The sequence below is a fragment of the Trachypithecus francoisi genome, unplaced genomic scaffold (assembly GCF_009764315.1).
Source record: "Trachypithecus francoisi isolate TF-2019V2 unplaced genomic scaffold, Tfra_2.0 Lachesis_group0, whole genome shotgun sequence".
In the NCBI taxonomy this organism is placed as follows: domain Eukaryota; kingdom Metazoa; phylum Chordata; class Mammalia; order Primates; family Cercopithecidae; genus Trachypithecus; species Trachypithecus francoisi.
In genome coordinates, this window is record NW_022681453.1 from 87,446,398 (window position 1) to 87,474,249 (window position 27,852).

Genomic DNA, 27,852 nt, shown 5'->3' on the forward strand with positions numbered 1-27,852 from the left:
TAGGAACAGCTCCAGTCTTCAACTCCCAGCGCGAGCGACACAGAAGACCGGTGATTTCTGCATTTTCAACTGAGGTACTGGGGTCATCTCGCTAGGGAGTGCCGGACAATCGGTGCTGGTCAGCTGCTGCAGCCTGACCAGCGAGAGCTGAAGCAGGGCGAGGCATCGCCTCACCTGGAAGCGCAAGGGGGAAAGGAATCCCTTTTTCCTAGCCAGGGGAACTGAGACACACAACACCTGGAAAATCGGGTAACTCCCACCCCAATACTGCGCTTTAAGGAAACAGGCACACCAGGAGAATATATCCCACACCTGGCCGGGAGGGTCCCACGCCCACGGAGCCTCCCTCACTGCTAACACAGCCGTCTGCGGCGATCTATCCGCAAGGCAGCAGCGAGGCTGGGGGAGGGGCGCCCGCCATTGCTGAGGCTTAAGTAGGTAAACAAAGCCGCTGGGAAGCTCGAACTGGGTGGAGCTCACAGCAGCTCAAGGAAGCCTGCCTGCTGTAGACTCTACCTCTGCAGACAGCGCACAGCTGCAGTCCATTAGGGGAAAGAGCGGGGCCGTGGCAGACGCGAACGACTCTGTCTGACAGCTTTGGGGAGAGCCGTGGATCTCCTAACGCGGAGGTTGAGATCTGAGAACGGACAGACTGCCTGCTCAGCTGGGTCCCTGACCCCTGAGTAGCCTAGCTGGGAGACATCCCCCACTAGGGGCAGTCTGACACCCCACACCTCACAGGGTGGAGTCACCCCTGAGAGGAAACTTCCAAAGAAAGAATCAGACAGGTACACTCGCTGTTCAGCAATATTCTATCTTTGGCAACCTCTGCTGCTGACACCCAGGCAAACAGGGTCTGGAGTGGACCTCAAGCAATCTCCAACAGACCAACAGACAGTCCTTCTGACTGTCAGACGGAAAACTATCAAACAGGAAGGACACCTATACCAAAACCCCATCAGTACGTCACCATCATCAAAGACCAGAGACAGATAAAACCACAAAGATGGGGAAGAAGCAGGGCAGAAAAGCTGGAAATTCAAAAAATAAGAGCGCATCTCCTCCTGCAAAGGAGCGCAGCCCATCGCCAGCAACGGATCAAAGCTGGTCAGAGAATGACTTTGACGAGATGAGAGAAGAAGGCTTCAGTCCATCAAACCTCTCAGAGCTAAAGGAGGAATTACGTACCCAGCGCAAAGAAACTAAAAATCTTGAAAAAAAAGTGGAAGAATTGACAGCTAGACTAATTAATGCAGAGAAGATCATAACGAAATGACAGAGATGAAAACCATGACACGAGAAATACGTGACAAATGCACAAGCTTCAGTAACCGACTCGATCAACTGGAAGAAAGAGTATCAGCGATTGAGGATCAAATGAATGAAATGAAGCGAGAAGAGAAACCAAAAGAAAAAAGAAGAAAAGAAATGAACAAAGCCTGCAAGAAGTATGGGATTATGTAAAAAGACCAAATCTACGTCTGATTGGGGTGCCTGAAAATGAGGGGGAAAATGGAACCAAGTTGGAAAACACTCTTCAGGATATCATCCAGGAGAACTTCCCCAACCTAGTAGGGCAGGCCAACATTCAAATTCAGGAAATACAGAGAACGCCACAAAGATACTCCTCGAGAAGAGCAACTCCAAGACACATAATTGCCAGATTCACCAAAGTTGAAATGAAGGAAAAAATCTTAAGGGCAGCCAGAGAGAAAGGTCGGGTTACCCACAAAGGAAGCCCATCAGAATAACAGCAGACCTCTCGGCAGAAACTCTACAAGCCAGAAGAGAGTGGGGGCCAATATTCAACGTTCTTAAAGAAAAGAATTTTCAACCCAGAATTTCATATCCAGCCAAACTAAGCTTCATCAGTGAAGGAGAAATAAAATCCTTTACAGATAAGCAAATGCTTAGAGATTTTGTCACCACCAGGCCTGCCTTACAAGAGACCCTGAAGGAAGCCCTAAACATGGAAAGGAACAACCGGTACCAGCCATTGCAAAAACATGCCAAAATGTAAAGAACATCGAGGCTAGGAAGAAACTGCATCAACTAACGAGCAAAATAACCAGTTAATATCATAATGACAGGATCAAGTTCACACATAACAATATTAACCTTAAATGTCAATGGACTAAATGCTCCAATTAAAAGACACAGACTGGCAAACTGGATAAAGAGTCAAGACCCATCAGTCTGCTGTATTCAGGAGACACATCTCACATGCAGAGACATACATAGGCTCAAAATAAAGGGATGGAGGAAGATCTACCAAGCAAATGGAGAACAAAAAAAAGCAGGGGTTGCAATCCTAGTCTCTGATAAAACAGACTTTAAACCATCAAAGATCAAAAGAGACAAAGAAGGCCATTACATAATGGTAAAGGGATCAATTCAACAGGAAGAGCTAACTCTCCTAAATATCTATGCACCCAATACAGGAGCACCCAGATTCATAAAGCAAGTCCTTAGAGACCTACAAAGAGACTTAGACTCCCATACAATAATAATGGGAGACTTCAACACTCCACTGTCAATATTAGACAGATCAACGAGACAGAAAGTTAACAAGGATATCCAGGAATTGAACTCATCTCTGCACCAAGCGGACCTAATAGACATCTATAGAACTCTCCACCCCAAATCAACAGAATATACATTCTTCTCAGCACCACATCGCACTTATTCCAAAATTGACCACATAATTGGAAGTAAAGCACTCCTCAGCAAATGTACAAGAACAGAAATCATAACAAACTGTCTCTCAGACCACAGTGCAATCAAACTAGAACTCAGGACTAAGAAACTCAATCAAAACCGCTCAACTACATGGAAACTGAACAACCTGCTCCTGAATGACTACTGGGTACATAACGAAATGAAAGCAGAAATAAAGATGTTCTTCGAAACCAATGAGAACAAAGATACAACATACCAGAATCTCTGGGACACATTTAAAGCAGTGTGTAGAGGAAATTTATAGCACTAAATGCCCACAAGAGAAAGCAGAAGAGATCTAAAATGGACACTCTAACATCACAATTAAAAGAACTAGAGAGGCAAGAGCAAACACATTCAAAAGCTAGCAGAAGGCAAGAAATAACTAAGATCAGAGCAGAACTGAAGGAGATAGAGACACAAAAAACCCTCCAAAAAATCAATGAATCCAGGAGTTGGTTTTTTGAAAAGATCAACAAAATTGACAGACCGCTAGCAAGACTAATAAAGAAGAAAAGAGAGAGGAATCAAATAGTCGCAATAAAAAATGATAAAGGGGATATCACCACCGACCCCACAGAAATACAAACAACCATCAGAGACTACTATAAATGCCTCTACGCAAATCAACTAGAAAATCTAGAAGAAATGGATAATTTCCTGGACACTTACACTCTCCCAAGACTAAACCAGGAAGAAGTTGAATCCCTGAATAGACCAATAGCAGGCTCTGAAATTGAGGCAACAATTAATAGCCTACCCACCAAAAAAAGCCCAGGACCAGATGGATTCACAGCTGAATTCTACCAGAGGTACAAGGGGGAGCTGGTACCATTCCTTCTGAAAGTATTTCAATCAATAGAAAAAGAGGGAATCCTCCCCAACTCTTTTTATGAGGCCAACATCATCCTAATACCAAAGCCTGGCAGAGACACAACAAAAAAAGAGAATTTTAGACCAATATCCCTGATGAACATCGATGCAAAAATTCTCAATAAAATACTGGCAAACCGGATTCAGCAGCACATCAAAAAGCTTATCCACCATGATCAAGTGGGCTTCATCCCTGGGATGCAAGGCTGGTTCAACATTCGCAAATCAATAAACGTAATCCAGCATATAAACAGAACCAAAGACAAGAACCACATGATTATCTCAATAGATGCAGAAAAGGCTTTTGACAAAATTCAACAGCCCTTTATGCTAAAAACGCTCAATAAATTCGGTATTGATGGAACGTACCTCAAAATAATAAGAGCTATTTATGACAAACCCACAGCTAATATCATACTGAATGGGCAAAAACTGGAAAAATTCCCTTTGAAAACTGGCACAAGACAGGGATGCCCTCTCTCACCACTCCTATTCAACATAGTGTTGGAAGTTCTGGCTAGGGCAATCAGGCAAGAGAAAGAAATCAAGGGTATCCAGTTAGGAAAGAAGAGTCAAATTGTCCCTGTTTGCAGATGACATGATTGTATATTTAGAAAACCCCATTGTCTCAGCCCAAAATCTCCTTAAGCTGATAAGCAACTTCAGCAAAGTCTCAGGATACAAAATTAATGTGCAAAAATCACAAGCATTCCTATACACCAGTAACAGACAAGCAGAGAGCCAAATCAGGAATGAACTTCCATTCACAATTGCTTCAAAGAGAATCAAATACCTAGGAATCCAGCTTACAAGGGATGTAAAGGACCTCTTCAAGGAGAACTACAAACCACTGCTCAGTGAAATCAAAGAGGACACAAACAAATGGAAGAACATACCATGCTCATGGATAGGAAGAATCAATATCGTGAAAATGGCCATACTGCCCAAGGTGATTTATAGATTCAATGCCATCCCCATCAAGCTACCAATGACTTTCTTCACAGAATTGGAAAAAAACGGCTTTAAAGTTCATATGGAACCAAAAAAGAGCCCGCATTGCCAAGACAATCCTAAGTCAAAAGGACAAAGCTGGAGGCGTCACGCTACCTGACTTCAAACTATACTACAAGGCTACAGTAACCAAAACAGCATGGTACTGGTACCACAACAGAGATATAGACCAATGGAACAGAACAGAGTCCTCAGAAATAATACCACACATCTACAGCCATCTGATCTTTGACAAACCTGACACAAACAAGAAATGGGAAAGGATTCCCTATTTAATAAATGGTGCTGGGAAAATTGGCTAGCCATAAGTAGAAAGCTGAAACTGGATCCTTTCCTTACCCCTTATACGAAAATTAATTCAAGATGGATCAGAGACTTAAATGTTAGACCTAATACCATAAAAACCCTAGAAGAAAATCTAGGTAGTACCATTCAGGACATAGGCATGGGCAAGGACTTCATGTCTAAAACACCAAAAGCAACGGCAGCAAAAGCCAAAATTGACACATGGGATCTCATTAAACTAAAGAGCTTTTGCACAGCAAAAGAAACTACCATCAGAGTGAACAGGCAACCTACAGAATGGGAGAAAATTTTTGCAACCTACTCATCTGACAAAGGGCTAATATCCAGAATCTACCAAGAACTCAAACAAATATACAAGAAAAAACAAACAACCCCATCCAAAAGTGGGCAAAGGATATGAACAGACATTTCTCAAAAGAAGACATTCATACAGCCAACAGACACATGAAAAAATGCTCATCATCACTCGCCATCAGAGAAATGCAAATCAAAACCACAATGAGATACCATCTCACACCAGTCAGAATGGCAATCATTAAGAAGTCAGGAAACAACAGGTGTTGGAGAGGATGTGGAGAAATAGGAACACTTTTACACTGTTGGTGGGATTGTAAACTAGTTCAACCATTATGGAAAACAGTATGGCGATTCCTCAAGGATCTAGAACTAGATGTACCATATGACCCAGCCATCCCACTACTGGGTATATACCCAAAGGATTATAAATTACTCTACTACAAAGACACATGCACACGTATGTTTATTGCGGCACTATTCACAATAGCAAAGACTTGGAATCAACCCAAATGTCCATCTGTGACAGACTGGATTAAGAAAATGTGGCACATATACACCATGGAATACTATGCAGCCATCAAAAAGGATGAGTTTGCGTCCTTTGTAGGGACATGGATGCAGCTGGAATCCATCATTCTTAGCAAACTATCACAAGAAGAGAAAACCAAACACCGCATGTTCTCACTCATAGGTGGGAACTGAACAATGAGATCACTTGGACTCGGGAAGGGGAACATCACACACTGGGGCCTATCATGGGGAGGGGGAGGAGGGAGGGATTGCATTGGGGAGTTATACATGATATAAACGTCATGCACATGTACCCTAGAACTTAAAGTATAATAAAAAATAAATAAATTAATTAATTAAAAAAAAAAAAAAAAAAGATACAAGAATGTTTAATGCTCTTCTTAGATTCTGCATTTTTCCCCTCTCATTTTATACTAACATACACACATTTTCATTTTAAAGAATCCCATCTAGGAGACTTCATTTTGAAGGGTACATGGCAGTATTTGTTTATTTCAAAAATGGCATGGGGAAAACAAAACTGACTTTGAAAAATTCCCTTTATTACCTTACTGATTACCTTTCAGGAAATGTTCCAGCCACCCTCTCCTTTTTAGTTGTTGTAAGTCTGTGACACACCATTAAGGACCAAATCATGCACCATGTGATTACAGCATAGCTCTTCTTCCTAACCTTTTCCTCTCTTCCTCACCCAACTGACTGACACATGCAACCCAATCCAGAAATCACCATACATTTGGTGGTAACTCCCCTGAATTTTACTTGCAAATGACAGAAATGCAAAAATGTCAATCTGCTTAACTTTCCTAAAGACAACGGCAACTTCACGCCTGCCATCTTTTTAGGTTCAGAGCTAACAGGAAACACCAAACAGATGGCTCACTCCTCGAGTCATCATAACCTATGGGCTGGAGTGAACATGGTGACTGCCTGTCCCACATCCATTTCTCTCCTGGCCTACTGAACCACAGCAATGCTGTTTGCTCACCTGTCAGCTCAGGGGTGGGCCTAACTGATGGAGGGGTAATCCCAGGTAAATGGCTGGTTCAGGAATGGGTATGTGACCCAATTCTGGACTACGAAAACCAGAAGAGGTTGCTGGAGGCTTATGCTTGCATGCAGCCAAATTCAGGCACCACTAATTCCCCCTGCTAACAGCTATTTGAATTTTATTTGCGAATTAAAAAACACAGTATTTTGAGATCATTTCAAGAGAATAACTGCTTCTTTAGGTGGACATGTACACGAAAGCAAAAACGCCATTACTCCGGCAGCCATCCTACAATCAACCGTGAAGGAGGATGCCATAGATAAAAGGCAACACACAAAAGAAGGCACAGTTAAGAGGCTTTCAGACAAACAGAGGCTGATTCCCAAAAGAACTATGCCCAACCTATCCACTGACTTCTATTCAAATGAGTAATATGTATTACCATTAGCTTGAAATAGGTGTCTTTACTTGAAGCCCAAAGTCCTAATACACAGGTGTTATAAAACATATCTAAAATATCAATGAATAAGGCAAAAGAAAAAAAATGCATAACTTTCTCAATGAGAGCTTATCAGAGAAATAAAACGCTGCAATTCTCCCTCCAACCTTTTGTTAGATATTCCTACAAATACCCACTTCTCATATATGGGCTGTTTTTTGAATTTTTCTGTTTGTTTGTTTGTTTGTTTATTTGTTTGTTTGTTTTAGACGAGTCTCACTTTGTTGCCCAGGGTGAAGTGCAGTGTTGCAATCTCGGCTCAGTGCAGCCTCTGACACCTGGATTCAAGTAATTCTCATGTCTCAGCCTCCCGAATAGCTAGGATTATAGGCACCCGCTACTAGGCCCAGCTTTTTTGTATTTTTAGTAGAGATGGGGGTTTCACCATGTTGGCCAGGCTGGTCTCAAACTCCTGACCTCGGATGATCCACCCACCTGGGCCTCCCAATGTGCTAGGAATCCAGGTATGAGCCATTGCGCCATCTTATGTAATATTTTTAATTAAAATTGAGTCTGCTTTTTAGAAACTGATAAGATACTCCAATCACAAGAGTACAGTGTCAGAAGCATAGTATATTCTATATCTAAAAAGAAGATTCTATATCTAGAAAAACCCACAATCTCAGCCCAAAAGCTTGTCCAATTAACAACTTCAGCAAAGTTTCAGAATACAAAAACAACGTACGAAAATCACTAGCATTCCTAGACATCAACAGCCAAACTGAGAGCCAAATCAGAAAGGCAATCCCATTCACAGTTGTCACAAAAAGAATAAAATACTCATGAATACAGCTAACAAAGGAGGCAAAAGAGTTCTAAAATGAGGATTACAAAACACTATTCAAAGAAATCAAAGACACAAACAAATGGAAGAACATTCCACGCTCATGAATAAGAAGAATCAATATAATTAAAATGGCTATACTGCCCAAAGCAATTTACAGATTCAATGCTATTCCTATCAAACTACCGACAACATTCTTCATAAAACCAGAAAAAACTCTTTTAAAATTCATATGGAACCAAAAAGAGCCCGAATAGCCAAGGCAATCCTAAGCAAAAAGAACAAAGCTGGAGTCATCATGTTACCTGACTTCAAACTATACTACAAGGCTACAGTAACCAAAACAGCATAGTACTGGTACAAAAACAGGCACAGAGACCAACAAAACAGAATAGAGAATCCAGAAACAAGGCCACACATTTACGATCAATCTGACCTTCAACAAAGCTGACAAAAACAAGCAATGAGGAAGACTCCCTATTCAATAAACGGTGCTGGAATAACTGGCTAGCCATATGCAAAAAATTGAAACTGGACCCATTCCTTACACTATATACAAAAATCAACTCTAAGAGAGCCGTGGATCTCCTAACGCGGAGGTTGAGATCCGAGAACGGACAGACTGCCTGCTCAGGTGGGTCCCTGACCCCTGAGTAGCCTAGCTGGGAGACATCCCCCACTAGGGGCAGTCTGACACCCCACACCTCACAGGGTGGCGTCACCCCTGAGAGGAAACTTCCAAAGAAAGAATCAGACAGGTACACTCGCTGTTCAGCAATATTCTATCTTCGGCAACCTCTGCTGCTGATACCCAGGCAAACAGGGCCTGGAGTGGACCTCAAGCAATCTCCAACAGACCAACAGACAGTCCTTCTGACTGTCAGACGGAAAACTATCAAACAGGAAGGACACCTATACCAAAACCCCATCCGTACGTCACCATCATCAAAGTCCAGAGACAGATAAAACCACAAAGATGGGGAAGAAGCAGGGCAGAAAAGCTGGAAATTCAAAAAATAAGAGCGTATCTCCCCCTGCAAAGGAGCGCAGCCCATCACCAGCAACGGATCAAAGCTGGTCAGAGAATGACTTTGACGAGATGAGAGAAGAAGGCTTCACTCCATCAAACCTCTCAGAGCTAAAGGAGGAATTACGTACCCAGCGCAAAGAAACTAAAAATCTTGAAAAAAAAGTGGAAGAATTGACAGCTAGATTAATTAATGCAGAGAAGATCATAAACGAAATGACAGAGATGAAAACCATGACACGAGAAATACGTGACAAATGCACAAGCTTCAGTAACCGACTCGATCAACTGGAAGAAAGAGTATCAGCGATTGAGGATCAAATGAATGAAATGAAGCGAGAAGAGAAACCAAAAGAAAAAAGAAGAAAAAGAAATGAACAAAGCCTGCAAGAAGTATGGGATTATGTAAAAAGACCAAATCTACGTCTGATTGGGGTGCCTGAAAGTGAGGGGGAAAATGGAACCAAGTTGGAAAACACTCTTCAGGATATCATCCAGGAGAACTTCCCCAACCTAGTAGGGCAGGCCAACATTCAAATTCAGGAAATACAGAGAACGCCACAAAGATACTCCTCGAGAAGAGCAACTCCAAGACACATAATTGCCAGATTCACCAAAGTTGAAATGAAGGAAAAAATCTTAAGGGCAGCCAGAGAGAAAGGTCGGGTTACCCACAAAGGGAAGCCCATCAGAATAACAGCAGACCTCTCGGCAGAAACTCTACAAGCCAGAAGAGAGTGGGGGCCAATATTCAACGTTCTTAAAGAAAAGAATTTTCAACCCAGAATTTCATATCCAGCCAAACTAAGCTTCATCAGTGAAGGAGAAATAAAATCCTTTACAGATAAGCAAATGCTTAGAGATTTTCTCACCACCAGGCCTGCCTTACAAGAGACCCTGAAGGAAGCCCTAAACATAGAAAGGAACAAGCGGTACCAGCCATTGCAAAAACAAGCCAAAATGTAAAGACCATCGAGGCTAGGAAGAAACTGCATCAACTAACGAGCAAAATAACCAGTTAATATCATAATGACAGGATCAAGTTCACACATAACAATATTAACCTTAAATGTCAATGGACTAAATGCTCCAATTAAAAGACACAGACTGGCAAACTGGATCAAGAGTCAAGACCCATCAGTCTGCTGTATTCAGGAGACCCATCTCACATGCAGAGACATACATAGGCTCAAAATAAAGGGATGGAGGAAGATCTACCAAGCAAATGGAGAACAAAAAAAAGCAGGGGTTGCAATCCTAGTCTCTGATAAAACAGACTTTAAACCATCAAAGATCAAAAGAGACAAAGAAGGCCATTACATCATGGTAAAGGGATCAATTCAACAGGAAGAGCTAACTCTCCTAAATATATATGCACCCAATACAGGAGCACCCAGATTCATAAAGCAAGTCCTTAGAGACCTACAAAGAGACTTAGACTCCCATACAATAATAATGGGAGACTTCAACACTCCACTGTCAACATTAGACAGATCAACGAGACAGAAAGTTAACAAGGATATCCAGGAATTGAACTCATCTCTGCACCAAGCAGACCTAATAGACATCTATAGAACTCTCCACCCCAAATCAACAGAATATACATTCTTCTCAGCACCACATCGCACTTATTCCAAAATTGACCACATAATTGGAAGTAAAGCACTCCTCAGCAAATGTACAAGAACAGAAATTATAACAAACTGTCTCTCAGACCACAGTGCAATCAAACTAGAACTCAGGACTAAGAAACTCAATCCAAACCGCTCAACTACATGGAAACTGAACAACCTGCTCCTGAATGACTACTGGGTACATAACGAAATGAAAGCAGAAATAAAGATGTTCTTTGAAACCAATGAGAACAAAGATACGACATACCAGAATCTCTGGGACACATTTAAAGCAGTGTGTAGAGGGAAATTTATAGCACTAAATGCCCACAAGAGAAAGCAGGAGAGATCTAAAATTGACACTCTAACATCACAATTAAAAGAACTAGAGAGGCAAGAGCAAACACATTCAAAAGCTAGCAGAAGGCAAGAAATAACTAAGATCAGAGCAGAACTGAAGGAGATAGAGACACAAAAACCCTCCAAAAAATCAATGAATCCAGGAGTTGGTTTTTTGAAAAGATCAACAAAATTGACAGACCGCTAGCTAGACTAATAAAGAAGAAAAGAGAGAGGAATCAAATAGACACAATAAAAATGATAAAGGGGATATCACCACCGACCCCACAGAAATACAAACTACCATCAGAGAATACTATAAACACCTCTACGCAAATCAACTAGAAAATCTAGAAGAAATGGATAATTTCCTGGACACTTACACTCTCCCAAGACTAAACCAGGAAGAAGTTGAATCCCTGAATAGACCAATAGCAGGCTCTGAAATTGAGGCAACAATTAATAGCCTACCCACCAAAAAAAGTCCAGGACCAGATGGATTCACAGCTGAATTCTACCAGAGGTACAAGGTGGAGCTGGTACCATTCCTTCTGAAACTATTTCAATCAATAGAAAAAGAGGGAATCCTCCCTAACTCTTTTTATGAGGCCAACATCATCCTGATACCAAAGCCTGGCAGAGACACAACAAAAAGAGAGAATTTTAGACCAATATCCCTGATGAACATCGATGCAAAAATCCTCAATAAAATACTGGCAAACCGGATTCAGCAGCACATCAAAAAGCTTATCCACCATGATCAAGTGGGCTTCATCCCTGGGATGCAAGGCTGGTTCAACATTCGCAAATCAATAAACGTAATCCAGCATATAAACAGAACCAAAGACAAGAACCACATGATTATCTCAATAGATGCAGAAAAGGCTTTTGACAAAATTCAACAGCCCTTTATGCTAAAAACGCTCAATAAATTTGGTATTGATGGAACGTACCTCAAAATAATAAGAGCTATTTATGACAAACCCACAGCTAATATCATACTGAATGGGCAAAAACTGGAAAAATTCCCTTTGAAAACTGGCACAAGACAGGGATGCCCTCTCTCACCACTCCTATTCAACATAGTGTTGGAAGTTCTGGCTAGGGCAATCAGGCAAGAGAAAGAAATCAAGGGTATCCAGTTAGGAAAAGAAGAAGTCAAATTGTCCCTGTTTGCAGATGACATGATTGTATATTTAGAAAACCCCATTGTCTCAGCCCAAAATCTGCTTAAGCTGATAAGCAACTTCAGCAAAGTCTCAGGATACAAAATTAATGTGCAAAAATCACAAGCATTCTTATACACCAGTAACAGACAAGCAGAGAGCCAAATCAGGAATGAACTTCCATTCACAATTGCTTCAAAGAGAATCAAATACCTAGGAATCCAGCTTACAAGGGATGTAAAGGACCTCTTCAAGGAGAACTACAAACCACTGCTCAGTGAAATCAAAGAGGACACAAACAAATGGAAGACATACCATGCTCATGGATAGGAAGAATCAATATCGTGAAAATGGCCATACTGCCCAAGGTGATTTATAGATTCAATGCCATCCCCATCAAGCTACCAATGACTTTCTTCACAGAATTGGAAAAAACGGCTTTAAAGTTCATATGGAACCAAAAAGAGCCCGCATTGCCAAGACAATCCTAAGTCAAAAGGACAAAGCTGGAGGCGTCACGCTACCTGACTTCAAACTATACTACAAGGCTACAGTAACCAAAACAGCATGGTACTGGTACCACAACAGAGATATAGACCAATGGAACAGAACAGAGTCCTCAGAAATAATACCACACATCTACAGCCATCTGATCTTTGACAAACCTGACACAAACAAGAAATGGGGAAAGGATTCCCTATTTAATAAATGGTGCTGGGAAAATTGGCTAGCCATAAGTAGAAAGCTGAAACTGGATCCTTTCCTTACCCCTTATACGAAAATTAATTCAAGATGGATTAGAGACTTAAATGTTAGACCTAATACCATAAAAACCCTAGAAGAAAATCTAGGTAGTACCATTCAGGACATAGGCATGGGCAAGGACTTCATGTCTAAAACACCAAAAGCAATGGCAGCAAAAGCAAAAATTGACACATGGGATCTAATTAAACTAAAGAGCTTTTGCACAGCCAAAGAAACTACCATCAGAGGAACAGGCAACCTACAGAATGGGAAAAAATTTTTGCAACCTACTCATCTGACAAAGGCTAATATCCAGAATCTACCAAGAACTCAAACAAATATACAGAAAAAAGCAAACAACCCCATCAAAAAGTGGGGAAAGGATATGAACAGACATTTCTCAAAAGAAGACATCCATACAGCCAACAGACACATGAAAAAATGCTCATCATCACTCGCCATCAGAGAAATGCAAATCAAAACCACAATGAGATACCATCTCACACCAGTTAGAATGGCAATCATTAAGAAGTCAGGAAACAACAGGTGTTGGAGAGGATGTGGAGAAATAGGAACACTTTTACACTGTTGGTGGGATTGTAAACTAGTTCAACCATTATGGAAAACAGTATGGCGATTCCTCAAGGATCTAGAACTAGATGTACCATATGACCCAGCCATCCCACTACTGGGTATATACCCAAAGGATTATAAATTACTCTACTACAAAGACACATGCACACGTTGTTTATTGCGGCACTATTCACAATAGCAAAGACTTGGAATCAACCCAAATGTCCATCTGTGACAGACTGGATTAAGAAAATGTGGCACATATACACCATGGAATACTATGCAGCCATCAAAAAGGATGAGTTTGCGTCCTTTGTAGGGACATGGATGCAGCTGGAATCCATCATTCTTAGCAAACTATCACAAGAAGAGAAACCAAACACCGCATGTTCTCACTCATAGGGGGAACTGAACAATGAGATCACTTGGACTCGGGAAGGGGAACATCACACACTGGGGCCTATCATGGGGAGGGGGGAGGAGGGAGGGATTGCATTGGGGAGTTATACATGATATAAACGTCATGCACATGTACCCTAGAACTTAAAGTATAATAAAAAAAAAAAAAAAAAAAAAAAAAAAATAAATAAATAAACACAGTCTACTAAATGCTGTTAAAAAAAAAAAACAAACAAACAAAAATCAACTCAAGATAGATTAAAGATTTAAATGTAAAATCCAAAACTGTAAAAACCCTAGAAGACAACCTAGGCAATACCATCCCAGACACAGGAATGGGCAAAGATTTCATGACAAAAACACCAAAAGCAATTCCAACAAAAGCAGAAATTGACAACTGGGATCTAATTAAACTTAAGAGCTTCTGCACAGCAAAAGAAACTACCAACAGAGTAAACAGACAACCTGCAGAACAGGAGAAAATATTTGCAAACTATGCATCTGACAAAGGTCTAATACCCAGCATCTATAAGGAACTTAAACAAATTTACAAGAGAGAAACAACCCCATTAAAAAGTGGGGAAAGGACATGAACAGAAACTGCTTAAAAGAAGACACACATGTGGCCAAAGAGCATATTAAAAAAAAGCTCAATATCACTGATCATTAGAGAAATGCAAATCAAAACCACAGTGAGATCTCACACCAGTCAGAATAGCTATTATTTAAAAATTTTTAAAAAAAACAGATGCTGGCAAGGTTGAAGAGGAAAGGGAACAGTGTTGGTATGAGTTGAAAATTAGTTCAACGATTGTGGAAAGCATTATGGCAATTCCTCAAAGGCCTAAAAGCAGAACTACCATTCCACTCAGCAATCTTATTGTGGGGTATATACCCAGAGGAATAGAAATCATTCTACCATAAAGACACATGCAAGCAAATGTTCACTGCAGCACTATTCACAATGGCAAAGACATGGAATCAACCTAAATGCCCATCAATAACAGATTGGATAAGGCCGGGCGCGGTGGCTCACGCCTGTAATCTCAGCCAACATAGTGAAACCTTGTCTCTACTAAAAACACAAAAATTAGCCGGGCATGGTGGCGGGCGCCTGTAATCCCAGTTACTCGGGAGGCTGAGGCAGCAGAATCACTTGAACTCGGGAGGCGGAGGATGCAATGAGCAGAGATCACACCATTGCACTCCAGCCCAGGTGACAGTGCAAGACTCTGACTCAAAAATAAATAAATAACAGATTGGCTAAAGAAAATCTTATGTTCCATAAGAAATATAAGAAAATGTAAGAAAATCTTGTATTATATATACAGCATGGAATACTATGCAGCCATAAGAACGGACAAGATCATGTCTTCTGTGGGAACATAGATGGAGCTGGAGGTTATTGTCCTTAGCAAACTAACACAGGAACAGAAACCCAAATACAGCATGTATTCACTTATAAGTGGGAACTAAATAATAAGAACTTATGAACACAAAGAAGGAAACAATATACACTGGGGTTTACTTGAGTGGGGAGAGTGGGAGGAGGGAGAGGAGCAAAGAGGGTACTGGGCTTAATAACTGGGTGATGAAATAATATGTACACAAACCCCCATGACATATGCTTTCCTATGTAACAAACCTTCACATGTACCCCCAAACCTAAAATAAAAGTTTAAAAAGAAATATAATTCAATAAATAAAAAAATAAATAAACACAAATAGGTTTAAAAAACAACAACTGGCTGGGTGTGGTGATGACTCACACCTGTAATCTCAGCACTCTGGGAGGCCAAGTCAGCAGGATCACTTGAGCCCAGGAGTTCAAGACCAACCTGGGCAACATGGCAAAACCCTGTATCTAAAAGAAAATACAAAAAATCAGCCAGACATGGTGACGTACACCCATTGTCCCAGCTACTCAGGGGGCTGAGAGGGAAGGATTGCTTGAGCCCAGGAGACAGAGGTTGTGGTGAGCTGCGGTCGTGCCACTGCACTCCAGCCTCGGCAACAGGGCATGACCCTGTCTCAAAAAAAAAAATAAATAATAAAATTATGGAAAAAGATATACTTGCTAACAGTAAACAAAGGAAAGCTAGAGTGGTTATATAACACCATATAGAGTACATTTCGGAGCAAAGAATTTTACCAAGGATGAAGAAAGTCAACTCATGATGATAAAGCAACTAAATTCATCAAGAGGACACAATTCTAAACATTTATGTACCTAAGAACAGAACTTTACAACACATGAAGTGAAAACTGACAGAAATGCAAGGTGAAATAGACAAATTCACAATTGTAATGAAAGATTTCAATAGTCTCCTTTCAATAACTGATAGAGCATGTAGACAGAAAATAGTAAGGATATACAGAAGATGACCAACACCATGAACCACGTTGATCTAACTGACATTTAAAGAATACTCCACGCAATAAAAGCAGAATGCATTCCTTTCCAGTACACATAGAATATATACCAAAATAGACCACATTCTGTGCCATAAACAAATCTCAATAATGTTTTAAAAGAATTCAAGTCATACAAAGTATGTTCACAGGGGAATTAAATTAGGACTCAATAACAGAAAAGTATTTGCAAAATATCCAAATATTTGAAAATTAAATAACACTTCTAAATAACATACGAGGCTGGATGCAGTGGCTCACACCTGTAATCGCAGCACTTTGGGAGGCTTAGGCAGGAGGATCGCTTGAGCCCAGAAGTTTGAGAAAAGCCTGTACAACATAGTGAGACCCCATCTCTGCAAAAAGGTAAAAAATTAGCTGGGCATGGTGGCAGACACCTGTAGTCCGAGTTACTTGGGAGGGGGAGGTGGGAGGATCACTTGAGCCCAAAGGTTGTGGCTGCAGTGAGCCATGAGCATGCCACTGCACTCCAGCCTAGGAGACAGAGTGAAAACCTGTCATAAAAAAAAACCTAAATAACACATGGGTTAAAGAAAAGAAAAACAGAAATTAGAATGTAGTTCAGCTTCATGAAAATGAAAATGAGAACAATATCTAAATGTGTGGTATACACTAGAGCAGTATATAGAAATACATTTTTTATTATTTTTATTTTTATTTTTTTTAGAGACAGGGTCTCACTTTGTTGCCCAAGCTGAAGTGCAGTGACATGATCATAGCTCACCATAACATCAAACTCTTGGGCTCAAGGGATTCTTTCGTCTCAGCTTCCCAAGTAGCTAGGACTACAGGTGCACACCACTACACTCAGCTAATTTTTCAAAAATTTTTGTAAAGATGAGGTCTCGCTATGTTGCCCAGGCTGGTCTCAAACTTCTGGCCTCAAGTAATCCTCCTGTCTCAGCCTCCCAAAGTGCTGGGATTACAGGCTTAAGCCACCACACCTAGTCTTGTAGAAGAAAATTTATAGAATTAAACATTTAATTAGAAAAGAAAAATCTCAAAACAATGACTTTAGCTACCACTTTAAGAAACTAGGAAGAGACAATTAAATCCAAAGTAAACAGAAAACTGGAAATAATAAAGATCAGAATGGAAACTGACCAAACAAAAAAAACAGAAAAAATACAGAAAATGAAATCCAAAGCTGGTTCTTCAAAAAGATCAATAAAACACAAACCTCTGGTCAGAGTGATCAGGAGCAATAAGATAAACACAATTCTACAGATATTAAAAGGATAAAAGGGGGTTTGAGAGGTCTATTTCAAGACAATGTAAATAAGACTTAATGCTACTGAGACCAGGCATGGTGGCTCACGCCTGTAATCCCAGCACTTTGGGAGGCTGAGGTGGGTAGATCGCCTGAGGTCAGGAGTTCAAGACCAGCCTGGCCAACATGGCAAAACCCCATCTTTACTGAAAATACAAAAATTAGCTGGGCACGGTGTCAGATGCCTGTAATCCCAGCTACTCGGGAGGCTGAAGAAAGAGAATCACTTGAACCTGTGAGGGGGAGGTTGCAGTGAGCCAAGATCGCACCCCTGCACTCCAACCCAGGCAAAAGGTCAAGACTCCATCTCAAAAAAAAAGACTTAATGCTACTGAGCTGTACACCTAAAAATAACTAAGATTAGCAAATTTTATGTTTTTATCACAATTTTTTTTAAAGGATAACAAAGTAGATCAAAGACCTAAACATAAGAGCTAAAACTATAAAACTCTTAGAAGAAAACACAGAGGAAAGGTCTCACAACATTGAATTTGGCGATGATTTCTTGTATATGACACCAAATACACAGGCAACAGAAGTCAAAATAGATAAACTGGACTACATCCAAAGTAAAACTTTTTGTGTATCAGAGGACAAAATCAGAGTGAAAAAGCAACCTACGGAAAGGGAGAAAATATTTGCAAATCATATGTCTGATAAGGAGTGAATATCCAGAATATATTAAAAACTCCTACAACTCAACAACAAAAAACAAACAAACAACTCCATTAAACAATGAGTACAGGAATTGGGTATTTCTCCAAAAGCACATGATAGAAAGATGCTCAACATCATTAATAATTATGGCAATGCAAATTAAAACTACTGTTATACATTACCTCACACCCACAAAGAAGGCTACTATCAAAAACAAAACAAAATAACAAGTACTGGCGAGGATGCAAAGAAATTGGAACCCTTGTGTACTACTGATGTGGATAAAAAATGATGCAGCTATTATGGAAAACAATATGGTGGTTCCTCAAAAAATTAAAATTGCCATATGATCCAATAATTCCATTTGTGGGTACATATTCCAAAGAATGAAAAGCAGAGTCTTGAAGAAATACTTGTTATCCACTATAGCCAAAAGGTAGAAACAACCCAAATGTCAGATGAATGGATAAAATGTGGTATGTATGTACATGCTGTAGCATGTTATCAGAATTTCCTTCCTTTTTAAGGTTGAATAATATTCCTCCATCTATGTGTAGACAGAGAAGTATTACTCAGCCTTAAAAAGAAAAGGAATTCTGATAACATGCTACATGAGTGAACCTTATGCACATTATGCTAACAGAAATAAGCCAATCACAAAAAGACAAATACCAGGCCAGGCTTGATGGATCACACCTGTGATCCTAGCACTTTGGAAGGCCAAGGTGGGAGGATCGCTTGAGGTCAGGAGTTCAAGACCAGCCTGGTCAAATGGCATAAGCTCATCTCTACTAAAAATACAAAAATTAGCTAAGCGTGGTGGCACACTCCTGTAATCCCAGCTACCCGGAAGGCTGAGGCATGAGAATCACTTGAACCCAGGAGGCAGAGGTTGCAGTGAGCCAAGATCATGCCATTGCACTCCAGCCTGGGCAACAGAGTAAGGCTCTGTCTAAAACAAGAAAAAAAAAAAAAAAAAAGGACAAATATCATATGATTCCACTTGTATAAGGTACTTACAGTTGTCAAGTTCATAGAGACACAAAGTAGAACTGAGTGAATGCCAGGGGAAGCGGGTAGGCAAGAATGGGTAATCATTGCTTTTTGGGTTTTTTTTTTTTTTTTTTTTTTTTGAGACAGTCTCCCCCTGTAGCCCAAGCTGGGGGGCAGTGGCATGATCTCGGCTCACAGCAACCTCTGCCTCCCAGGTCCAAGTGATTATCATGCTTCAGCCTCCGGAATAGCTGGCATTACAGGCGTGCACTGCCATGCTCACCTAATTTTTGTATTTTTAGTAGAGACGGGGTTTCACCACATTGACCAGGTTGGTCTCGAACTCCTGATCTCAAGGGATCCTCCCACCTCAGCCTCCCCAAGTGCTGGGATTACAGGCGTGAGCCACTGCGCCTGACCTAGGTAATCACTGTTTAATGGGTAAAGAGCTGCAGTTTGGGAAGATGAAAAAGTTCTAGACATAGATGGTGGTGGTGATTGCACAACAGTGTGAATGTACTTAATGTTACTCAATTGTACACTTAAAAATAGTTAAAATGACAAATTCTATGTTAGGTTTATTTACCACAAAAAAAATAAAAAAAGAAGAGTTTCTAAAATATCTAGACACATCATCAACAGCTTCCAGGTAAAGGAACTATCGGTATAGGATTGGTAGTGTCTTATATAGTAAAACATGCAAGAACAGTTTAAGCAAAGAAAAAGAAGAAGACATACCTAGCTTTTATGCCTTAAGCCTATTTCTAATAGGAAATCTTTAACAGACTCTTTGACAGAACTACTTCACATTCTCCAAAGTACCTAACAAATTTTACTCATAGCGCACAGAAAAAGATCTGTAGGACTTTAGTGTGCCCATTTCACAGTGAGATTAGGTGTTCTGCTAAAAACCACAAAGTTGATTCCAGCAGGAGAAATTTTTTTAAAAGCCTATGGCTTGACTTTTAGAGCATCTTATGCTAATAAAACCCAATAAGAAAAGAAATGCCATAATTAAGTTGGATATGTAATCTGAGAAGTACCACAAGCCAACAAAACAAAAGGACAGCATCCTTTATACAGAAACTCTTCCATAAATTTTGGTTATATAAGTTCATATCGGGGCTGGGGCCAGGGAAGAAGGAACACTACTAAGTACCTTCTTAGTAACAGGCCCTTGTGAGGGGTTCATTAAGACATGGTCGCCACCCTTAGTATCATCTAGTAATCTCCAAATCAGACTCGTCTGCTCCCTCCCTTGAAATATTCCTTCAGCTTTTTCCCATGGGTCGACTAGAAGTTCCCCTCCTTGAAGAGGTTTTTCCTTTATCACTCTAAAGCTATCCTAGAATAGCTCCTTCCTTATTGCACTTTTCACCATCTCCAATGATCATTACTATTATTATGTGATTATGATTACTACTATTCTTCCATGTACACTTATAATGTGAGCTCTAGAATGAAAGGCCCATAAGTGAAGAAATGTCTTCACTGTACCCTCGGTGACTAGCACAGTATATAACCACTGTGAGCACGCAAATACTTACCAAATAATTGAAAACAAGAACTGTGACTACGATAAGCTTCCAATAACCAACTTTTCCCAGGCTAGCTAGCCCCAAATCCCCAGATTTGGCTCCCTTAGTTGTGAGGGATTATACTGGGTACTCACCTCTACCTGAGTAACATTGATGACCAGCACCACCACCATCAACACTGCAAGCAGACAGCAGAAAAGCCGTAGTTTGAAGAAATTGGTCCACATTGTCTGGCTGTGTCTTGTTCACCCATGGCCAACACCATGCTACCTTCACTCTTTAAAATTCCATGTCTTTGTTTTTCTGAGCTGCAGATGAGCTTTCAGGTTCATTTGCTTCTATCCTGCTAGTACCCTTAAGAGCTCTTATGTAGAGGAGAGACTGCGGTTGATTCAAGAAGCACATTTTTCTTCAAAGAGGAGAGATGAGAGAACATCACCAATTGCAATGGCCTAGGGTGGGGTGAGAGGAAAAACATCACACTTCCTCTTCCTTAACCTTATCTAAGGCCCAAAGTCACAAGGAGAAAGCAAAGAGACAGAGCACAGTAACGTCTTTTCATTTCCAGACAATCTCAAAGTTTCCTTTTCCAGTGTCAGGCTTCTGTGTAAATACATTATTTCCCCTATTGCCTATTTAGGTTTTAACTTTTAAGATAGCAAGGAAGTATGCCTTCAAACTCAGAAATTGTGAAATAAAAGCAGCTGTTAAATTTCTACAGAGACCTCAGTCAATAAAATCACTTCCCTTCCCCTTCCCTTTAAATTATGTAACACTGCTACATTAACCACACTTAAAGAACATGAAGAGGAAACTGTTTTCATGAAGAGCTCTGGGATACTGCGCAAAGCATCGGGACATTCTCTGGAAAACAGTAAGTGCCACCCCTCTCATACAGACGTATGGTAGGAGATGCGACACACTCTTTACACTCTTTAGGTTTCCAGCTCTCCCCACCGCATATGTGGTCCTGATGCTCCCTCAGCTAAGTAGTAAGGCACAGGAGGACACACACCTGCCTGGAAGATGTGGGAGAGGAAAGTCAAGCTTGAAAAATGGGTAACAGGATCCCAAAATCCTTCATCACACCTGCTAGAGGCAGGGGACTTCAGAGTCAGCCGTGCCTAACTGTTCTCCCACGTAACAAATTCAAATGCTCTTTCCACTTGCCATTTCGATACAGGTAAACAGAAAATGTCCTAGTATTCTATCCCCGGGGAGATGTTCCATGAAGGGCAGGACGCAGAAATAAAGGCAGAGAGGGTACAAAATCATGGTGCAGAGTATCTTAGAACAGCTCAGCTGCATCAACTCTCCCCTCCACTTTGTGTTGGACCTGGCAAGCCCCCATTCTCTCACTCCTCTGCCTCACCTGTCTGAACCAGTCCCAACCACAATGACAATGCCCATCAGCTTCACAAAGGAGACAAGGATGAGCCATTCCAACAAGCTCTCCATCCTCAGAGTTCCCATAGTACTTATTATTTTCACTTCTCAGCTGATCTCTATTTGTATTTTTTTCTCCCTCGTGCTCCATTTGTATTTCTTATCTCTCAAACTAGACTACACCAATTATGACTATATTTTTTTAAAAAAACCATATATCAGAGAAAACCAACTTAATGATACTGCATTACACTTTTCTGATTTGCTCAAAGTACTTAGTTCTTTACATGGTACACAATGATTCAACAATCTACGCAACAAATAATTATGGAGGCCTACTCTGTACCACACACTGTACTAAGTGCCAGAAATTCCCCTTGAAAAACTTATGCCCATATTAGACAAGATGTCAGTACCTTTTTAAGGAGAAATAAATCCACCAGTCCTGGCCACCTCCACAGGGATGCCAGGAACTGTGAAAGACTGTGCTTCTCCATTTCCTGACCCCTAAACCCCTCCTCTCTCCAATATCCAGGCACTCATTCACCTCAAACTGTCTATAACTTCTTGGAAGAAGCTGGCTGTAAAATAGAGGATAACTCTGTCATCAGGGTCCCAACTGTTCTGCTATCGAAATCCTTCTCAAAAAGTTGTCCATAAAAAAAAAAAAAAAATCAGTTTTTCATGACAGCCAGAGAGAGAAAAGACCAAAGATGGTAGTCCACAGGAATTTAGTTGCACCATATGCAGGTGTGGTCATGGGTTGTGTTGACACAAGCCATTTAAAGGACATCAGAGTGGTTCAGCCAGGCAGCAGCAGCACACAGCTGTCAGTGATGCAGAAGGAAGACAAGGGCAGGAGACTCTAAAGCGAAAGAACTACAGGACTAGAGGCAGGAATGCAAGAAGCCCCTCCCAGCTAGAGGCTTCTACTGACAATAATTTAGGAGGATCGTGCCAGGAAAAGACCTGACTTTGTGCTATAAGTAGAGCACTGACATTTGAGAGACCACATTTGTACACCTAAATAGATGTTGCGTGAGGCACACTAGACAGACCTCTCTTTGAGAATATATACACTAAGCCGGGTACAGTGGCTCACATCTGTAATCCCAGCACTTTGGGAGGCCGAGGCAGGTGGATCACAAGGTCAGGAGATCGAGACTATCCTAACATGGTGAAACTCTTTCTCTACTAAAAATACAAAAAATTAGCCGGGTGTGGCAGTGTGCACCTGTAGTCCCAGCTACCTGGGAGGCTGAGGCAGGAGAACAGCGTGAACCCGGGAGGCAGAGCTTGCAGTGAGCCAAGATCGCACCATTGCACTCCAGCCTGGGCAACAGAGCGAGACTCCGTCTCAAAAAAAAAAAAAGAAAAAGAAAAAAGAAAAGATATGCACTAAAATTTTAATAGTTGTCACCTCTAGGCAGTTTTTGTTTTCTCCTTTATCTGTATGTCCTAATTTTTCACTGGGAAATGAAAATCACAAATACAAAGAATAAAGCTGGGCCAGGCATGGTGGCTCACGCCAGTAATCCCAACACTTTGGAAGGCCAAGACAGGTTGCAGAGACCAGGACTTCGAGACTAGCCGAGGCAAGACAGTGAGATCCCAACTCTACAAAAAAAAAATTTTTTTTTTAATTAGCTGGGCACGGTAGTACGCACCTATAGTCTCAGTTACTCAGGATGCTGAGGTAGGAGAATTGTTTCAGCCTGGGAGGTCGAGGCTGCAGTGAACCATGATTATACCAATGTACTCCAGCCTGGGCAATAGAGCAGGACTCTGTCTCAAAAAATAAATAAATAAAATAAAGAATAAAACCAATTTCTAAAAGTAAAAATTAAAGATGAGACATAGGAGAAACAAAGCATTAAATCATATCTGTGAAATCAATTCAACTTAAACTGAAAGATTTCTAAGTAAAAGAAGAAACCTAATTCACGGCATGAGGTGACTGTAGTGTAAACAACAAACTATAACAAGTTTCTGGTATTTTCCTATAAACATAAAACCTACGCATTATAACAAGAAAGCTATTTGCAAGGAGCCTTAAAATCAAGTAAGAACAACAGTGTTGGCAGGGAATGATTCTAGAAAAAAGTTCCTCAGATTAACCAAAAAAATAAAAATATATAATTCCATGTAATTTACCTCTTTTGGAAATTTTCCAAGAAGAGATGTTTACTGGAACTAGAAATTAGAAGTTACATCTAACATTCCTTCCAGCATGAAATTCTGAACTCAGCCAATTTTGATCAGAGGTCCTTATTTTTTTCATGCCACATTTGAAGCACACATCAATGTTTTTTTCACTTTTATACAATTCTTCTTGCTGCAACAAAAATATGCATATGATATAAAGGTTAGAGATACTGAAAATGAAGTAAAGAAAAACATTAGAAATTAAGAGTTCAATTTTACAGGCAGAGATAACTATACATGATATAGTGGTAGGAGTGGGGATAGGAACGTTTCCTTTTCCTTACTAATAAAAAATAGTAATTGTCTATTTAAATACATTAACTTCAAACTGGTAAATCACTCTCAGACCTTGGCAGAATGTCAAAACTTTATAAATAGCAATATAAGTGAAAAAACATAAACCAAAGATAAAAGCTCCAAATGTTATTTTTCTTAAAAACTATTATAATTTTGTAGTTCAATGATCCAATGATTTTGTTTCCCCTACAGAAAAAAAGGGGTATCTGTACAGATCTAAAAGTTATTATTCAAGGAATCTAAACTTGAGTGATCCTGTTTTCAAATGTCAGACCACTACTTACTCATGCTTTATTTTTATTAATATGTGCAAAGGACAAGCAAAAAGTTAAATGCATGCTCTGCCTTACATGTGGAACCCAGTATTTGTTGGAAGTGTTCTGCCAAGTTTTTGTTAAGCCTACTTCCATATCCAGGACTCATAGTGGCCAATCTAACTTCTTTATGGCCTGTAACAACAACTCCAGACTGCCATTAGGATTCCTACCCCCATCTCACAAGATAATTACAAAGTAGTCACTTACATTATTTGGAATTACAATTGTCAGTAACACAAATGACATTCCTGAGTTCAATACTAAACAAAGAAAATCAGACAGCAACCCTATCCTCTGGGGAGCTAATGTTCTCAGGCAACCATTTCACAAAGATAATATATTAAAGGACAACTGCATAGAAAGTGTCCAGTTTCTGAGGCAGTCCCTATCCTAAATACTCTGACCTGTTAGCCACATAAATGTAATTGTGCTAGTCACAGCAAGTCTCTGGAACTTTAATTCAGAATATATAGTTCAGAAGAATAGTAAGAGACAAAAGCAAAGATTTACATGGAAAGTATCTACACTTAAATGCTTATATTTCAAACTTTGCAAAGAGTCGCTGTATTTCATAGGATGCTGAGTAAGACCATGAAACAGGGCAGGATCTAAAGAATGAAGAACTGGAGACCCATCCAGGATCCCAACAATGACGGGTTAACCAAATAGGGTCAATACTTGGAAAAAGATGAAGCAGGGGCACTAGTCTGCAGGACTTGTTTCCACAGATTCTATTCATCCTCCATGTCCCCCAGCCTCACATGCCCAAAGTGCTGACTCATCTGGACTTTCCCTTGCCCTTCTTCCAAAGCAGGGCCCCATGTATTCATGGAGGTTACATGGCAGGTGGAGAAGTAATAAAATCAGTTATGTAAGTCACATTGTACTAAGTGCTATTTTTAAAATATTGAACACATTGATAGGTTGTGGCCCTCAACCCTGCATGAACATTAATCATCATCGTGGAAGCGTTTTAAAATACAAATAACTGGGCCCCATTCAACCAATTAAATCAGAATCTGTGGGAATAGGCCCAAGAAGCAGCTTTTTTTAAAAAGGTCCCTAGATGATTACAACGTATAGCCAAGTGGGAGAACCACTAGCATAGAGTGGCCAGGGGCTGTTATTCGTTTCAGTTGGTAAAAGGATGGCCTTTTCAAAATGATGTTTGAATTGTAACTTAAATTGTCGGGTCAGGACAACCCAATTCCTGGGCAATGGGGACGGCTAACCCCACTTCAGTGATTTATCCCTTCGTTTCCTTTCTCAGTAACAAATAACAGCACTCTACCAGCCCCAAAAAGATTGTGAGGATAACAGACATGGGAAAAAAAAAAAAACTAAACAAAGTCAAACAAAAGCTGAACCCAAACACTACAGAGAAATAGTATGCTGCTGCCTCCACTCAGACAATTATCAGGGTCTGGGAGTCCTGCCAGCTTCAAATATACCCTGATGTTCCAAATGATAATTAACCACAGTGAGGAGGGGGGAGGCCCACCAGAGCAGTGCGATTCTTTTTCTTTGGGAAATGTGGCAACAATCCCCCCTTAACGTAAATCATGAAAAGCAAATAAAATTTACTATTTTGCACAAATGTTGCATAAATCCTGCCTCGGAACCCCTCTTATCACCACCCTAGTGGTCTTCGATCAGGCAGAAATGGGCAACAGGCCAGGGTCTCCATATCACACCTTGTAAAGTTACACTCGTTTCTCCCCATACGACCTGAATCTGATGTCCCCAAACCGCAGCTCAGTAAGGCCAGAACAGTCCACCGTGTGACAGCAGCGCCAGCCAAGAGCTCAGAGCAGCCAAGGTGCTCAGAGCAGCGATGAGCCGAGAGACATGAAATGGGCAGGGAGGCGTCGCCAAGTGCTCCGCACCGGGTTAGTGAAGGTGCCTGGGGGACAGAAGTCCTTCGCTGAGGCGTGGAGGTCCGAACTGCACTCAGCTGTGCCGTTGCCGCAAGTCGAGGAAACTGAGGCTGAAGATGCTCGCTCTCGGCCCCGCCCCGCCCCGCCGGTACTAGCCTCGGCTCCTGCTTCTCAGCTGCGACGCTTTGGCAACCCAGGGCTCCAACTCTGCCTACGCCATCGACCCGGAACTCCCCTCCCTGGCCCCTGCGCCCCTAGCCACGACCCCGGGGGCTGCACCCCTCAGCACGGGGCTGGGGACTCGGGAGCAGATGCGCGCGGAGGGAGGGGCTTCGCAGTCGAGGAGAGAGCTAGATGAGCCGGGCAATGGGTCGCTCCACCCGCAGCGGCCCCTCCCGACGTCCGCACACAGACCACATCCCGCACTCACCTCCGGGACCCGCCCGCCCTTCGCTCTCCGGGGGCCAGGGATCCTGACGCCCCGGCCGGTCGCCGCTGATCCAGGCCGCTAGTCCCCCTCTTCCTCACCCGGCGACGTCTCCTCACCTCCGACCCCCGGCTACGATTGGTGGAGCTTCGGCGGGGGCGGGCCGAGGGCGTTGACTGACAGCAGCACGCGCCGGGCGGAACCCACCGGCCTGGAAGCGAAGTTGGCACCCTGGCGCTCCACGCCGCCGAGCTCCCGCTTGCGACGCGACACTGCAGCTGTCTCCCCGCGGCCCGAGGTCTCGCCCCTCTCGCGACCCAACTCTTCGTGACCTTCGGACATCAGAGTTTCCTGGGAGCATCCACCTACCTCAAGACTTTTCGCTTGTCAGCGAAAGTGCCCACAACCGCAGTTGACTCTAGTGGGGCAGTCTTTCCTGTGCAGTGATGGAATTTATTGTGCCCTGAACCGGAGAAATGCGATTTGCCAAGTGTGATCACGGATATAGCGGATCCTTGAATCTTTTCCTTGCTTTGAAATTAGTCAGCAACTTCTATTCGCCGGTAAAATAGCCCGTTCCT

The 27,852-nt window shown here is 41.4% G+C and overlaps 1 protein-coding gene across 11 annotated transcripts in view; it reads right to left on the reverse strand.

Annotated features, from left to right (window-relative positions):
- NXPE3 (neurexophilin and PC-esterase domain family member 3) overlaps window positions 1–27,409 on the reverse strand; it is a 56,005-nt gene extending 28,596 nt beyond the window's left edge. The window contains exons 1-5 of one of the 11 annotated variants that reach the window (XM_033211412.1): window positions 27,275–27,409; window positions 26,696–26,870; window positions 24,303–24,483; window positions 23,816–23,933; window positions 20,897–21,214 (exon numbers count right to left, since the gene is read on the reverse strand). In XM_033211412.1, the coding sequence (XP_033067303.1) occupies window positions 20,897–20,989 (93 nt within the window). In that variant the 5' untranslated portion in view covers window positions 20,990–21,214; window positions 23,816–23,933; window positions 24,303–24,483; window positions 26,696–26,870; window positions 27,275–27,409. Of the gene's footprint in view, window positions 1–20,896; window positions 21,215–23,815; window positions 23,934–24,302; window positions 24,484–26,661; window positions 26,949–27,274 lie in introns of all 11 variants that reach the window. The other 10 variants (XM_033211410.1, XM_033211411.1, XM_033211409.1 and 7 more) reach the window with 10 other exon arrangements.
- Window positions 27,410–27,852: the final 443 nt, after the last annotated feature.